The following is an 18,621-nucleotide window of genomic DNA, read 5'->3' on the forward strand; positions in this document are numbered from 1 at the left end:
CAGTCCCAAAAATAAGGACAAATTTCAATTATCCATGTTATAAACTTATGTACTTTCTGAAGAATATAAAGTCTGAAATTCAAATCCCGGTTATTTTTATTTAACATTTGTTAACCAGGAAAGTCTGATTTGGAACAAAAGCCAATTTACAGCAGAGGAGGGAGAAACACTCCAGACACATGTCTTTGTAAGATGGGAAGACATGCAGACTCCACACAGAAAGCACCCCAGCCAAGAATCAAACCAGAGAACCTGTAGCTATCAGGCAACAATATTGCCAGTGCACCACTGCACTACTGACTTTGCTAGCAACAACAAACATACAGAAACCACAGATTTTATGAGGAACAGAGCAAATATGATGCAAACATCTGCACATTTTTTACAGTTGGTGGTGGATAGGGAATTCAGGCCCTTACTACCTGCACTCAAGGTACAGGGTTCAAGCCTGAGTATTCTCCACCCACCACCATATGTTCTCTCTAGCCACCAGTATGTAGCAACTGGGGCATTACACACACATACACACACACATAGCACCTTACCTCCAACACACATAGCACCTTACCTCCATTTGTTTGTAGCACCCTACCTCCATAGATCGGATCAAACTTTGTTTGCTGTTAGTCATCCATAGCAGCCCCAGCAACTCTGTTTATCCTCTGTAGCAGACAGCGCAACTGTTTCCCTGCCCCAGCAACTCTGGTCATCCTCTGTAGCAGCCTGTGCAACTGTTTGCCTGCCCCAGCAACTCAGGTCATCCTCTGTAGCAGCCCGCGCAAGCTGTTTTCCCATGAGACATCACGGGAGTAGGATGGAGCCTCCAGCCTGCGGGCGATACAGTCCGGTGACCTTTCGGTCTGTGAGGTCATCACCACACAGACTTCTGGGCTCGCAGGGTGGAGATTCCTGTCTTCCCTGTCCGGACTGCCTAACTCAGCAGTCTGAGTGTTCTGAGTACCAAGCAGGCATGTGTGCTTGGAGTTCTGAGTACCAGGAACTCCAAGCACGCATGCGTGGAGTTCCGGGACTCATGAATTTTTTTTTTGTTTTCTTTCTACGGTGGGGGGACTGTTTTTAATTTTTATTCTTTTCCTTTTATTTTTCTGCAGGTGGGGGGCTGCAGTCCTTGCAGTCCTATAGCACGAGCCGCCCCTGAGTAAAGTCACTTCTTAGGAGTCTGTATGACACTGAGGGCAGGGATTTTAGTTAAGTAGCATAGTTAAGTGTACTGAAACCTGACATCCTTTTGATGAGGAAACATGGGAAAAAGAAATGCCTGTTCTTGGTAAAAGTATCCACAAAGAGGCTTGCATCTTTCATATAATGGAACTAAGGCAGGAAGGACCATACTTCTGTCCACTACTAAGAAGAGTACTGATAAATGACTCAATGCCACAGAAATTTCTCTGGAGAGAAAATGGCTTCTTACATGAGATTAGCATTTTGTATGCTGGATAATGAGTATTCAGACTGAGTCTCTTCTTGAGTAGGCAGGTCCTTCACCATTCATACTCCGATCATCACTCCAATCTCCAGACCACACACTGCATGAATGAACTGGAGTTCTTATTAAGTGGAATACCTAGAATGAACATAAACTGGAGTAACAATATTGAAAGAACCATTTACAGCTATATTAGGGGATGCAAATAATGGATTCTGATAATCGGTGTGGAACTTTTTCTAATGCTGACACATTATATGTATAAAACCCATTACCAATAATACAGAAATATCTACAGTGGACCAGCTCAATAATGAGTAGCTTTACTGATAGCATTCTTAGTCTGAAGTGAACTATCCAATGGTTAGACCAACAATATCACAAATTACTAGTTTCTAAAACTAGGTGGAAAACCAGGACCAAAGAATATTAACACTTATGGGGAACGGTGGTTGCTCCCTGAATAAAGTTGAAACTAAAAGGCTAAGAAGTTTTATGACAAGATAATTTGCTTCCTCATCCATCCTGGCCATAAAATAACACAAGACCAATCATCCTGAGGAAATTGTGCACTAGGTTCATAAGATTAGAGACCATTTATTGTCTATGGAAATGGTAATTAGCATAGCACATGGAACATTTTGTCTTCTTGAGAAGCTGTAATATAGATAGCATCTGGTGTCCCTTTTTACTTATTAAGACTCCAGACATGATTTAACGTCAAACAATGCCAAAATATCTAGCCAGACTCAGACATATTTAGCCTTCTTTTGCACAGACTTCCCCACATAAAACACGAAGACAGGAAGGATTTGATCAGAAGATCCCTCACTAACTGCTTGACCTGGAAGGAGTTTGCTAATGAAGACCTCAGATTGGAACACCATAGATCCATGCTCTGTGAGCAGGGGCACTCTTCCTCTCACTGTTGATACACCACAACCACCAGTTATATATGTTCTAGCCACCTGGTCTGCTTTTAACAAAACTTCTGTAATTTGCTGTACAGTGAAAATTGTTAGCCAAGGGATCCTCTCCACACTGCTGTATATTTACACCATAGGCATTGTTTGCTTATGCTCAAAGAAGATCTGAGTACATATTATTATATTTTTTAGAGGTTTTGTATAATCTGCATTTTACCACTTGACAGATTTTTCTTATTCCATTGGGAATAAAGCCTCTAAACAAATTGTGAGGTCCCAAACTGTACTTACATTTTCCTTGCAGTTGGGCACATCCATGAGCACTATAAAATGAACACTGCAGCTTATTTGCACTGTAAGTTATTTTTCTCAATATATGACTTTTTCAAAAAATGGGAGTCACATAATGTGACTCTTATGACTACCTCCCCTGTATATAAAAAGTCTGTCTACATTAAGAAAAAAGAACAAGGACTGGCCACATAAATCATGTATATGAACCTCTTAAGCAGGCAATGTAACCTTTTTTTTCAGAACAAGAGATTAGTCTTTCATAATGTACTACATGAAATTTGAGCCCATAGAAGTGAGCACAGCCTCTCATATTACATGGGATATGAGTGCTGACAAGGATAAGTCAGGCTGGAAAAGGTTCTGGAATAAGGATTTCATAATGTGCTTCAAGGAATATGATCCCCATAAAGGCAGGGACAACATCTCATTTTAATGTAATACAAACAGGTAAATAAATTATTTCAATAGCCTCATAAAGGCAGTCATTTACAATGACCAAACTGTAAACAATTCTTCAAGCCACTCTGTTATATAGACTTGATATAGCTCATGTGAAAGTGTTTTCTTAAATATAGTTCACAGTGCATTGCCATGCTTAAATTCTCCTTATTTATGTTTGATAAAAATAAACCTATTAATTAATAGTGAGATTCCATGCACTGCTGAGCTGGAAAACTCTCACGGGTCTGTCAGTGATATGCAAGTTGGGAACTAAAGTCTAAGCTTGAGATTGGCTCTATGTTTTTCCATCTCTCAGATGTTCCTCCGATCAGTTCCCCTGGACTCTCCCAGCATTGTCTGTAACTACATTTAAACAACTGACTTGTTGAATGTTATGTATTAGAACAAAAATTGTCGTCCAGCTACCTGTTTAACTGGATAAATGTCTTGAAACGTCAACAAGATATTTTTATTCCTCCCACAGGGAGGACATCTGAGAGAGAGAGACAGACAGACAGACAGACAGACAGACTCCAAGATCTGCTAGCTAAAGTGATTTTTATCTGGACTGATCTTTTATACTTTTTTTTCTTATTAGTCCTGTCACAGGTGGGATACCAGACTTGACTCAAGCTTTTTGGAATAGATTGGTTTTGTTTACAGTGTTGAAATATCTGATGAACTAAAGAAATACATCAACAGAAATAAAGAAATATAATTGCTCTCAAGAGACTATGTGTTCAGAAGTAGAAATGTCAATGATAATTTATTTCAACTGCGTCCAAATGCAATTCTTGCACTTATGGGAAAAGTTGAAACTCATTTACTTTTCTTGAAGAGGATAAAGACAAAACAGCAGCTCTTATAAATTTAGCAGTTATTGCTATCTTAGAGAGAAGTTGCCATTTATTAGATATTTGTTCCGTATTCGAACATAAGCACTTACTGAGATTATTGATGCTATTGAACAGGGCTAAAGATGACCGTCTAATATGGGACAGAAAAAAATTTAAGAAATTATGAAGCAAGAGGCAAGGTGCTAAAAGCAACAGATTTGACCTTATCTAATACTGCAATGGATGAATACAGAGTAAGTGAAACTACTAGTACACAGTCAGAATTAACCAAGGAAAGGCATGCACTTAAAATAAAATATGAGTCGTTAATAATGCCAAAATGATATATACATGTGGGATGAAAATTATTGTATGTAAAGAAAAAGTAAATAAATAAATGTATAAATAAACAAACATGATCTAATGATAATCAGAATACAAATGGAGGTCAAATTCAAATTTACAATATATATGACTATAAAGATGAAATAAAGTCTTCCCTAACATTTAAACAATTCTCCTGATTAAGAGCTAGGAAAGAGAATTTCATAAAACATATGAAAGTTAAAAAACAAGTATGTTCAAAACAATTTACAAGTTGTTGAACATAAATATGAAAAAGAACATTAAAAGCAAATTGTTCTAATAATGTAGAAGTAAAAATCACATTGAAAATGTAACTGAGGAACTAAGATAGGAGTGTTGGTCTGGCTGTTAGGAGGATATATTCAGAATTGATGAGTAGAATTTAGAATTTAAACTAAACATAGAAAAATGTGCACTATTATGGTAAAAAATAAGTTTTTAAACCATTGTAACAGGAACAATATATACAAGTGAACTTGGTGTACATTTCCATTTTTCTGGACTTGCTTTATGCTATGAATGGCTCTATTTGGTCAACCAATGCCGATATGTCACTACAAAAAATAGGTAGACAACATTATTTCTCCTAATATTTTGAGTTGATTGACTTGTGAACTACCGTAAATGGTAAAAAGCAATTCACAATGAAAAAGCAAAGACTGCATGTGTACAAAAACATTTGCATAGTCATAGATACATCTCTGATACTATTCAGAACCATAGTAGTGATTTCTTGAATGACTACACTGATTAACTGACATGCTTAGGAATCCTAGCAGCAGAATTTGACAGACCAGTGGAACACAATTTACTGCCTGTTATAAGTGCTCTTAGAAAACTACCCATAACATACCCATAACATACAAAGGTGTAGTAGAACAGAAATGTAGCAGATGGGATTTTTAAGCATCATTAAAAAGAATTAAAGTCAGAAAATCTGTGAACAGTATGGTCACTGTTGTCAGAAATAGGAGATGCATTGGTATTGATCTGCAAAATTTAAATTGAATGATTAAGCGTTAACCATGATCCCAAGAATAAAGAATAAAGAATATTAAGTTTTTCTCAGTACTAGATGCAAACCAATGTTCATAGAAATAAAACTAGACAGACAAGGTTCAATTTGAATAAACTTAATAAGCATTTAGAAAGGTACATATTTTTTGGACTTCTAAATGGAATTTTATCACCACCATATTCTGAAGAGCTGTGTTCTTCAGAAACAGACAACATCCTAATTTCAAATCACAGGCTTAATCATTAGCCAAACTAAAACTTAATGTGAGTCTTGGTCAAATAAATGTATTTCACCTATACAATCTCCACACAATAAATCTAATCTGGGGTTCTCTCATATCCCTCATACTTTGTTTTAATATACATATTAATACATTTAAAATATAAAACTGAAGAATGGACATGCGAATACCTGTTTAATTATGTTACATTTTGTTTATGAAAATATTTTATATTGCTGTATTCTATGACGAATTATATACTGCCTTATGTTGGTTTCTTGCTGTTATTTGCATTTACATGCATGCATACCACAGTATATTTAACTATTTATTGTGACCAACTAGTCTTATTACTGTATTGTACTAAGTACAATAAATACACTGAGACAAACTGCTTCAGTTAATATGCATTTTACTTTTACAAGCATGAAACACAGATGCTGTCCGCTCTCTATGGCAAATTCCCAAAGCTTGTTTATACACACTCATATTTATACCAAAAAGTTTGATATTTTTTCTCAGTCTGATGTATTACAGTCTTCCTTTGTATAATACTTTTCTTTGCTCTTCTAATTTATGATTTGTCCTTGATTCTTTCAAGTTTGATGGTCTAAGGAAACTCAGTTATCTAAAACGTGGTGTTCCAGCACTATCTGAAACTTGATGTTTCAACTTTATCTTGCTTGATGTTACATCTCTTTACTTCGTTGCTGTCCTTCCAGCTGCCATCTGTGCAGGTATTTTTGCAGACTTTGTTTCTCAATAACATACTCCTTTACATGGATGCCAATACCTAATTAAGCTATGCCAGCACACTTACTACTTTTTATTTTTCAGCATTTTATACTATTCCTAAATTAACCCTTTATATTTCATATAATTCTTGCAGCTTTTTATTCAAGCTAATAATCATGCTAGTGAAAAGACAGTGAACTATTATTCTTTTACTCTACTAAACCGTTAAATATTTAACATTATGCATGTTAAATGTCATAACAAAAAAAAATCTCTTCAATATTTTGTTATTATCTATGATGCTAGGTACATGAGAAGCTTTTTTCTCAGAACCTCCATTGAAAAAATGTGATGTGCTCAGGCTGAATATGATTGATGATAATAATAATGATGATGATGATGAGGATAATAATAATAATAATAATAATAATAGTAATAATAATAATAATAACCCTCTGATCAACTTGCCGCAAAACTGCTGTTTAACTAGAAAACAGTATATCCAGTACCACAATAGGATGACTTATCAAACCAGATTTAATGGAATCTTCGCTTTCCCAACATTCTTAAGACTATTTTCTAAAGTAAACAATACTTAGCAAAGCTTTTCAAAACAACATTTATTTCTACTGCTTATCCTCTTTCCACAAGTACAGGATATTGTGCTGTCCACATTTCCTCATATCAGATATTACTTCAACTCTATACAAGATAAACTGATAAATTGCGAAATGTATTAGAATGCATGATCATTAAATAAAAGCCAGATGATGTACATTAACTATATTTATGTATTTGCTTATTGTTAACAAAGACTAAGCCAGTAAAATTATCTACTTAATGATGCTATCTGCCATTTTAGTTTGATTAAGCAACTTTATTCAGAATTAACAGAATGCAAGTGTCAACAATAGAAAAGTATAGTCAGATGTGCAGGTCAAATGGATGGGAGCTTCTTGCCATAATGTGACTGCCCTTTATAACTGAGGCATTAAGAATGAAAATTAAAATGGCACCTGAATATATAAATTCTACTTTGTAAACAAAATGCATATTTGATGGCATTTTCTCTTCTTACCTTACTCTTCTTTCGCTTGCGGTGGAATCTCAGAAGTTCTTTGTGCTGTCTGGACACAAAATTGACTGCAGCATACTCCAGCAAGGCAGAGAATACAAACAGCAAGCAAACTGCCATCCATATATCAATGGCTTTAACATATGAAACCTATAACAGATATTGACATTTAATTAATGTGCCTGGACATAACTACTATTATCCATAATTACTAGATTTTCTTATTTCTCTTTCTAGTAAATATAGTTGATCATAATTTTAATATAATTTATTCACAAATCATATGATGACATATCATTTACAAGTGAAAAATATACTCTAGTTAAAATAAGAAACAGAGTAGGTAGTATAGGATAAAAATGTCACTGAGTATTCTAGTGTTTTCTATTGTGTAGTATGCTGGTTGACAAAACTGCATAATTGGTCACTGGAAGTACTCCTTAAATGCTAATGGCAGAAATATTGGGTAAACAATAAAGACAACCACAAATGATGCTTGCTTCAAGCAGATTAATTTTCCACTCTATGAATTAGATAGTGATGTAATTTATTTTATTTATGCATCTACATTTAACTTAATTTTATTTGGCTCTGGATTGTATGCCTTATAATGTTTAACCTGTTCCTTTAACATTCCTGTATCGTATAACATGATAAGAGGAGGCGTGACAATCAGAAATGTAGTATTAACACTTGTGTTACAAGAATGTATCAGTTATTGTATGACTAAGTTTGGTACTTTTCCGTTATCGGGGCAACAGTGTGAACACGATCATTCAGCTGTAATCCACTTATTTAACAGATGCTTTAACCAGATATTCTCTTAATCTGTTTAAATAGTACATTTTAAAATAAAGAAATTAACTGTATTACCTTTATTCACTTTTTTATATGTGGTTAACAAATATGTGAAAGAAGTAGATTACAGCTGAGCAAGCGCAGAGCAACTGTTCTCCCGATAATTTACACAGAGAAAAATACACAAGAAAATCTCTTCACACAGAATGTTTTCATTATTAATTATTGCTTTAAAAGACATCTGCCACTAAAAATGACAATGTTGTTAAATGAATGCCACCTGAAAAGTATCACACTTTCTTTATTCAAACGGATTTTTGTTCTGTAAGGGGCTACTGGAATGTTGTTCATATCACTTAAAAATGGCCATCGACATGTTTTTTCTTTTTTTGTTATGAAGTACTTAGAAAATACATCATTTGGGATTGGGCTTACTCCTTCACTAATTAAATGTTTACTAACTTGCCAAAATGAAAACATACATGAGTTTATATGCAACTGTTCTTCCCGTTCTCAATGAATCATTTTTCAACCAGTACATGACGCTTTTTTAAAAAAAAAAATGCATGTTTTCAGCTGTCTTTATGGCTCAATGACTGTATGTGCCCCCATGTCTATTTGTACATTTTTATTTTGTGTATATGCAGAAAAGGCTTTCCCTTATCAAGAATGTTTTTTTTAACTATTATTTTAATGGGCAAATAATGTTAATGTGGACCTCTGAATACAGTGTCTTGCCCTGCATTTTTCATGTTAATCAGAAGAGGTATGTGTTTAACAATGAAATGTTTTATATGTATCCAAAAGAGAAATAAGTTTTATATTTTACAATTCCCTACTTATATTATCACAGAAATACATGAAAATACAGTACATTCGCAGCTATGTCACCGCATTTATACTGTTGCACTGATAACGGAACAGTACCCTAATTCCAAATATGCAAAGCATATCATATGAAGCACACAGATACATACATATGATTACATTTGTATATTTCTTGTATGAAAATTAAAACTGATGGCTGATGACACAGACATACTTGTCACATTGGAATTGCTTTACATAATCATCCTTTGCCATCAATTACCTTCAACAGGGTGTATTCCACAAAGGAAAGGGACAGTCTACCATAATACTTGATTGCAATTGGAAAATCTATCACTATTTATTTTGTTAAAGAAGCAACTGGGTAAAGTTATGCATTGCTTTAGCATGCATTGGGGTGACAATATGTCACACTGTTGCAGCAGTTAGCATTTCAAAATCAATGTTCTTGGTTAATAGGTTTGGTACACAGTTGAGGTGCCTTCTGTGTGATATCTGCATGTTCTCCGCATGCTTATATGTGTTCAACTTGGTGCTTCTCTTTCCTTCTATGATCCAAATATATGAATGTATGTGAAATACCATTTCTGTAAATTGCATATAGGTCAGTGTGCAATATGTGTCTGAATGCATGCATGAATCCTTTGACAGAATGCCAAATCCTTGTCCATCTACTTTTTTACATGTGTGCATGGCTGGACACACCCATAAAGGCTTCTATGAGCATTCATTGTGGCTGCACACACATGACTACCTTTAAACACATAGGTAAGTCTCTTTCCAATATACTGACCTGACCTGGAGACACTCAGATACCCAAAGATAAGTCTGCTTCCTGTGCCAAGTTGGGTAGGTCAGTGTTGTTATACAAACATGTTTTATTTCTCATTTGCTATGTGCAATTATCTCAACTATTTCTATGACCAATATGGCCTGCTGCTACAGATAACTTGTGGTAGTTCTAGCCAATGCAGCAAACTGCTTGCTAATTTAGCTAAGGCAGAATATTAGATCTTTTGCAGCACACTGTTGAACAAAGTAAGAATTCATGCCTATTTACATATAGTGCTCTGTATCAAAATTTGTATTTAAATATTCAGACTTTAAAAAAAAAAAGAAAGATGATAGCCTTTTTAGGATCATAGGATCACAGGTGATTACTAGGCTATTGACCCGGAGGTCATTTCAAACCTAGCCATTTCATCCCAATGTAATGCCAAAGAAATGTTAGTTAATACCCAAGATTGCATTTAGTAATGGTTGTCCATACCCAGGAGGGTTGTGGGTGCTATTCCCAGTATGAATTTATGGTGCCCCTTCCACTTGTCCATGTTTCTCTTGAACAGTGTCATAGACGTGCTCTATTTCACATGAATAGGTAGGCTATTCCAAAGATGCGGCAGTCACTGGGAGATAACTCTCTCCCTCCAGCATGCCCTAATTAAGTCACAAGCCACATTTAGGTGCCTGGAATGGGTAGCCCTAGTCCCATTTGATTTATGGATATACAGCAAGGTCTTTAGGTTTGGCTCTGAGATTGCTCTGTAAGCCAGGCATAAGCCTCCCCTAAGAAGTCTATATGGTACAGAGTATAGTGGCAGGGACTTTAGTCAGTCTGTGCACAGCACATGCTGGAGGCCTTTGATCTTCTTAGATAAAAACCTCTGAGGTATCTCCAATTACTGCAGGTGTTTTGTATGGTACATGCCAAATGGGATGTTATACTCAATTATGGGCTTGGATTAGTGCCAAGTATAGAGGGGTTATAACTTATTTTGCTCTTGAGGCAATGCCTTTAGTAATCAATTGTGCTACATGGAAAACCTTCCTTACTACAGTAGACACATGATGGTCAAAGTTAAGGTTGCAGTCAACTCGTGATGTCAGGTGCCTTGCCATATTGTTGGCACTTATGGTATTATTGCTGATTTGATAGTATGAAGAGAATGATGATGCATTTCTCTGCATTCAGTTTGAGACTGTGACTAAGACATCAGTTGTTGGTTTGTGGAAGATCTTCCTAGAGTAAACTGACATCATTTGGGATTCAATAATTCCACCCAGTTTGCAGTCATCTGCAAACTTCGTCAGCCACAACCCCCTAGTTTTGATCTGAATTTCTGAGAAGTATATACCAAACAGTAAGTGGCCCAGCACTGATCCCTGTGACAACTCACTGTTAATAGATCTGCTGGTTGATGTGGAGTCATCCACTTTGATAGTGTGTGTCTAGTTTGTGAGCCAGTTGGCATCCCATCTTACAATGAAAGGGTTTGCATTCAGTTTGCTACATTCATTGGTAATGCCTGAGTGTGGGACTACGTTGAAAGCCTTTGCCAAGTCGAGGTAAGTTGTGTGCAAAGATTTGCACTCGTCAATGGCACTGGACCCATTTTTGAAAACAAATCCACCAGATTTAACAGGGAGGATCTGTCCTTGATAAAGCTGAATTGGGTAGGATGCAGGGTGTGGAGGTTGCTCTTGTCTTTATTTATGAGGTCCATAATGATATGTTCCATGGCCTTACAGATGAGGCTGATCAGACTTATGGGTCTATAATTCCCTGGGTCTGTTGATCGGCCACCTTTGTGGAGGGGAATAACTGTTGCTGTTCTCCATTCAGCAGGAACAAAGCCTGTGGTTAGACTATGATTGAAAAACGTACTTAATGGTGATGCTAGTTAAAGTGTACTTAATGGTGATGCTAGTTTATGTTTTAACCTGTTTAAAAGACAGCATGGGATGCTGTCCGGTTTCATAGACACTGTGCTTTTTTGCCTTGGAAAATGTTTTGATGACCTGTTCTTCAGATATGTGGGGTGGGGGAAATTTGGGGGAAGGTTTGTGACAGGTTTGGAGGGGATAAAGTAGTGAATTTTCATGAAACATATCTGCTAGCAGGTTTGCTATCTCTGTGGGGGTCAGTGTGTGTGATACCATTGGTCACTAGTTGTGAAAATGCTTGAGCCCTACATTTTAGGCTCCATTCATAGCTGTAAAAGGCCTTATGGTTATCTTTGGTTGTGCTTGCTAAGTTGTTCTCAAAGAAGCTTTTAGAGGATTTGACAAGTTGTCTTATTTGCCTATCGAGGTTGAGAAGGGTGCTTTTTCATTGTTGGGGTCTCACCTTTGTTTTCTTGGACAGTAACTTTTTGCATTTACTGTAAAGTTTGTTGATGTTGGATGTCCACCATGATGGCTTGTTTTTACTTTGGGCTCTGGCTTTGATTTTTTTCTGGTACAGCCAAGTCTATACACTTATGCAAATAATTGTACAGGGATGTAATGAAAGCTTCTATGTAGTTACTACTTCCATCTGGGGGTGGGGCTTGGAATGCATTCATACCTTCACATAGGAGGGTGTAGTTTGAGTTTATCTTGGTGAACTTTTTTAGTCTGATTTCACTTATTGTGAGTTCTGATGTTAGTGTCAGATCAAGTGTGATTGATTTAAGGTCAGATTTAACTAATGAGGGTCCGACAGTTGCGGTAGTGCATCTGTTTGACATGTTAGTGAGGATCAGATCTAGTATGTTTGTTCCTCTTGTCTGGGTATGGACAAATTGTTTCAGGGCATTTGAGTTAACAAAGTCAAGGAACTTTTGCACTAGCAAGTTAGGGCTAGAGTAGGTTTCCTAGTTGATGGTGAGATAATTGAAATTCCGCATAACCAGACTGCTTGGTAATATTTGGATTGTCTCCAGTTTGGCCAAGTAGGATTCATGCATGTCATTACCTCTAGAGGGGGATTTATAACTGGCTATGACTTGAATGGGGTTCATACTCACTATAACCTCAACTTGGAGTAGCTCCATGGAGTTGTCCAGTCTAACTAGATGGCAGATGAATTGATCTCTAATATAGATAGAAATACCAACTCCTTTGGTTCTCACATGTTCATTTTGTGGACTGAAGGTGTGGAAGGCATTGTAGCCTTACAAGGTCGGGGTACTCCATGAGACCTTGTACCAGGTTTTTGTGATTGCACAGACATCTATATCTTCCGGTGATAGAAGTGCTTCCAAGGTGAGCAGTTTTTGGTTTAAGATCCTAGAGTTTAGCAGCATGTTATGTTTGGCAAATTTCACATTGGTAAGTTTGATTTTGAGACCTTGCCTAAAAAAGGCACTATGGGTGAGGCAAGAGCTTTTGCCAGCAGCCGAAAGCCTAGAGGTGCCAGGTGAAAACCATATCTGCAAAGCAGCAAGGTCTGTCAACCACGGCTTCCCAGGGTGACAGGAATTGGATCCCCTTTGATCTCTTTTCATGTAGTCCAGTGAGGTATGCCTCAGGTCATTCATTCCAAAATGAACTATGTCAGAGTTATAATGGTACTTGTTGCTGAGAGACCTGAGTGCATGTGTGATCTTACAAATCCTGGCACCTGATAGGCAGCTGACTGTGACTTTCTCCTTGTCCAACCTTGTGACTGGGATATCTATGTGTCTTACTATTGAGTCTCCAATGCCTAGAAAGTTTGTTTTTTGAGGGTTACTCCTTATGGGCTTGGTAGGTGAGACAGTGGTGTTGTTATGTGTCATGGGTGCTGTGGGAACTGTGTTTGTTGTAGCAGTCTTGTGTTTTGGAGGTCTCTGTTGTCTCAGTATGTTTTTTGAGAGAACCTTTGGATAAGTTGATTTTTGTGTTGGATGCATACTGTGTATGTGTAGTGATGGTTGGATTGACCACCTCTTCTGTGTTACTGTTTTGAGTGCAAAAGATCATGGATTCAAGATTCTTGTATAGCTACCTCTCCCATACTCTGTACTATAGTGAGTTATTAGTAGAGAGTTATCAGTGTACATGAGGCAATTGTTATACTGCCTCAAGAGACCTAAGTCAAGAAAGTAGGCTGGAGAAACTAGGGTGGTCCAGCTCTCTATAATGCTAGGTTGAAGACTATTATCACTAAGGAGTGGGCTTTTCAGGATCGATCAAGGAGGGGCTTAGTGGATAGATATTTTTGCCTAGGTTTTTTGTTGGTAGTTTAATAGGTTTCAGCTCACTAGCAGTATTTCTTTGACTGGGAAAGCATTAAGGATGAGGACTATACTAATGTGCTACAACTGTATCTAAGGGAAAAACTGTTGAATTATTCTGTCCAGCTATGATGCACAATTGTGTGGCAGTGTGCAATGCTGTGCAACACGCAAACAAGCAGAAACCTGCTCAACTCAGGGCTTAAATACCAGAAGCTATAAAGTTGAAAAAAACTTTGAAAATGATCAAAAGGACCAATGAGGAGGCTTACTCCAAGCCCAAAACCAACCACCCTTCATCAGATAGGTTCCAATCCGCACAATCCTCTCACTAGCTTGCAGAAAGACCCCTTCCAATCCAAGATGGCCTGGAAAACATGCTCAGAACAAACAGCCACTACAAACAGACCCAGATGCAACAAAACTGTATCTGGACTATGCTACAGATACTAGCTATCCTAGTTTTGGCTGGAACCACTAGGAGATGTTTAACACAGCAGAAACATAGTAATGAGACACTAAAAATGTTTAAAGCAACAGAAAATCAGCAAGGAGATGCTAAAAAAATTTTAAACAGCTAACAAGTCAGTCATTTTAATACTGCTTGGTGGGAAAACCAGAACAGGCAGAACAGATTGCTTTGCAGCAGCAAAATTACCAAGAAATATTTAACAAACAGTGAAAATAGCAAAAAGAGCTTTGTAAACAGTGAAAACAACAATAAAATTTGATTTAACAGACAAGTACTTTTTAATGCAGCAACTAAGTCAATTTCTAGAGACAATGCTAGGGGACATAATTAAGTCAAGCTAAAAAAACATAGTAATTATAAGATGAGTGCAGCCATAACTTCTTATTTTTAGTTAATGTATAAGGCAAACTGTTACTGACAAAACTAATAACTGATGAGCATTCTAATTTTCTAACTAGCATATAAATCATTATAGATTCTTACAATTTATAAACACAAAATAACTTTCTACGCACACATGCATACCTACACAAAGACACATATTAGCCAATGAATGGATGTATGAATGAATTAATGAATACATGAAGTTTATTGTTTTTCACTGTTATATTAAAAATCGTGGATAGCATATTTTAGCCTGGAATTCATCAGTATGGCTTATATTACATTTATCTAGGAGAAAGCAAAACTGTAAGGGATGCAAACCACGATAGTTGGGATTTCTTACACATGCTCAGGTAAACTTCTGCTTCTTCCAGCCATCTTAATAATTTTAAACATTATTGATTCCTGCTAGCAAAACATGGAGGATTATGATCCAGGCTCTATTCATATCTAATTATTTGTTCCTGACATTATGCCAAGAAATTTACTTTGAGAGCTAAGCTTGAGAGGTGAATTTCTTTGGAGCTATGTCAGGAACACATAACAAGGGCTATGATCTTTGTAGTGCATGGAGCTTTACCATCCCCATGCACTACAAGTTACAGAACAAAAGTGTAGGGGCATAATGTGTTTTACTGGCTTTTAAAGCCATTCAAAGCAGGTAAAACACAACACTGACAGACAGATAGCAGACAGGAATTAAGTGTTCTTCTGAAGAACCAATGGATATAAAAGCTGCCACCTTCTTTGTTATGATACTCTTTTGCTTACAGGTGTAGCAGAACAAAGTATCTAACAGCTTTTAAAACTGTAATATATTTTGTCACTGTTCTGTGCTGTCAGCTGTTAATTCATAGCATGAGGCATAATCTTAACAGTGCCTAGGGTCAATTAACAAAAGTTTTTAAGCATCTTTCAAACATCAGAAAGATATTTAATATGCCTGTCTTTTTCTTTATATCAAGGTATAATTATAGAGCTCCATAATCTAATACATTTTTATATTCATATTGAGATGATAGGACTTGTACTATCAAGCTGCAAAACATCAAAAGGAAAAATACAGAAAATACTGGAGAAAAACAAGTATTGAACATTGATTTTCTACTTTGTGTGTTTTTTGCCCGTCTTTATCCCCCAATATGGAGGCAAGAACCCCATGTTAAATATATCAACTACACAACTGGCAAGCATCAGAGCAAAGGGAACATTTCAAGAAATGGCAATCACAGACATAATATATTCAAGTCGGGATTTTTGGTCATTCGAGATTTCAAATGGTTACCATACATTTTACGTGCATACCTCTCAACAGTACCAAATTCCTCATTAAATGCTGGTTTTGAGGGCAAAGTACTGAGGAGCCATGAATTCCTGAACGGCTCCTTTAATTTCTGAATTTCCTGTTGTTTTTTTTTGAGATTCTTTTTTAGTATGAATGTGTTCATGATGTCATCATGTGCAAGCACAGAATTCAGCTGCCGAGCTGAGCTATTCATTACTGCTTAATTTTTAACTTCACTGCTCAGCAAGTCTTCTCAGGCAGTGTACACCAACTCTTCCAGGTAAGGCAAAAGTGGCAGGCGGTTTAATTATACCGGTCTTATGTGCTGTTTTTGAGCTGTTTTCAGCAATTGGGACCTTACCAGTCTTTATGTTTCATTGATGTACTATTAGTAGCTAAGACAACTGGAGAGACATTGCTGCAATGATTGATTTTCATTGCTGCATTGATTGATTTTCATACAAGTGTACTATTAGTGGCCACTGGATAGATTTTCTTAGACAAGTGGATTTCCACTGCATCTGCATTGATACAAGTGTATTTCATTTTTCTCTCGCTGCAAGTGTACTATTAGCAGTTCATAGCTAGTAGTAGTTTTGCTGCATTGATTGATTTTATTAGACAAGTGAGTAGAGGGACAGGGTATGCGTGTGTGTGTGTGTGTGTGTGTGTGTGTGTGTGTGTGTGTGTGTGTGTGTGTGTGTGTGTGTGTGTATGTGTGTATATGTGTGTATGCGCTCAACCCTCTGGAGTGTTTGTCTCATACTTTTGGTCTGTTCCTCTTAAATTTTGTGGTTTTCTGGCAAACCAGTAAGAACTGAATTCACTAAATAACGATAGCCATCTAACTGTCAATCTTCCTATCTTTCAGGAAAAGCGTGGTAACACAAAACATTTTATTCTAGCAACTTTCTAAGATTATACAAGCAATGTGTAACATGTGTCCCTGGTTTTGGGCCCCCCCCAATAAATTTTGGCCTTTTCCAGATTTCTAGTGCTGTATAATTCTTCAGGGGAGAGAAGGTTAGTGTCGCTTATGCCACGCCTGTTTGTGTTGTTAGTAGCACGACAGGTAATATACTTACTTTTGATGCAGAAGGCTATGGGTTCTACTCCCACAGTATGTAGACGGATTGCTAATACTGTACTGTGTTGTACTTTTAAAGGGGGTGGATGCTGCAGTCCTGAGAATGTCCTCTTTGGCAGAGATTCCTAGTAACTATGAACCTTTTATCAGTTTAATATCCATTCTATATTGCAATATTACTAGCTTATCATTTTTTAATGTAACATAGGCAATTTATTCTTCAATGGCAACAGGCACTTTATTTGAAGATGATCATTTAAAAAAAAAAAACAGCTAAAGGCAATGTTAGTTCAGGAGCCTAATTATGTGTTTCAAAGGTAATATTTTGTATGGATAGTTCGGCAATAGATTGCTTAAACATTTTTCATAGAAAATATTGTTTCATAATAATGATCTTTGTAAGAATTATATTGAATGTATTCCTAGTGTTAGCTAAATCCATATATTATTAGTTATTTGAATTCAATTAATTGTACACTTCTCTGCTTTGAAAGAACTAATTGCATTTGCCAAAATGCACTCAGTCTGTAAATCTACCTATCTGCTGATTCCCTCTGTTTAAATCCAGCTCATTTATTTTCTGGGGGTAGAAATCTGAAGCAATTAATTTTATTTTTATAAAAGAAAATTATTTCAATTTTGCAGTTTGCACATGTTCAAAGTTTGATACAAGTTCAAATATTAATTTAAATAAAATACTATTCTGTTTATTTTGTGTGTAATATTTGATCTGTTCTTCAATTTGTGTTTAAAAGTTGGTAGCCCACAATTTCACCACAGTGGACGGGGTTACATAATCATGTATGCACATTTTATGTTAATCAGCGTAGAGATTTGTACCTGTTTTTCACATGCCATTATCCAGATTTTCTATGATTTCAGGTTGAGAGGTATGTTCCTGTGTAGCACTCTGAGTAGTCTCTCTTTGCATTACTTTACATGTGAAATGTTAATATGATGTGATAACTGAGTATGCATGTAAGAAGGAAGGCAGTGGTGCAATTGTACAAAGTCAATAATATATACTGAATGAACAGAGCAGTGGTAGAACTACCAGTATTGCAGTTACCCCAAAACACAAACAGAGAGACAAGATAGAGAGACACACATACAAACACACATAGGCATGTACACACACACACACACACACACACACACACACACACACACACACACACACACACACACACACACACACACACACACACACACACACACACACACACACACACACACACACACACACACACACACACACACTCAAAAAAGTACACACACAAGGACAAATCCACGCATTATGTAGCATAAGATTTCTTTCTGACATTTTACCAGGACTTGTAGAAAAGGGGATGACATAGATATTAGTCTTTGTAAGTAAAAAGATACCATCTTTTTTTATCCCAATCACTTTTTTTGTCATTGGCATTTAC

General features: G+C 36.5%; 1 protein-coding gene across 1 annotated transcript in view; it reads right to left on the reverse strand.

Annotated features, from left to right (window-relative positions):
- Positions 1 to 18,621, reverse strand: part of GLRA3 (glycine receptor alpha 3) — a 1,032,852-nt gene that overhangs the window by 88,858 nt on the left and 925,373 nt on the right. Inside the window, exon 8 of the mRNA XM_044062514.1 lies at positions 7,362 to 7,508. Within this exon, the coding sequence (XP_043918449.1) occupies positions 7,362 to 7,508 (147 nt within the window). The remainder of the gene's footprint in view (positions 1 to 7,361; positions 7,509 to 18,621) is intronic.

This window comes from Protopterus annectens, chromosome 2.part1 (assembly GCF_019279795.1).
Source record: "Protopterus annectens isolate FY-2018-M chromosome 2.part1, PAN1.0, whole genome shotgun sequence".
NCBI classification, from domain to species: Eukaryota; Metazoa; Chordata; order Ceratodontiformes; family Protopteridae; genus Protopterus; species Protopterus annectens.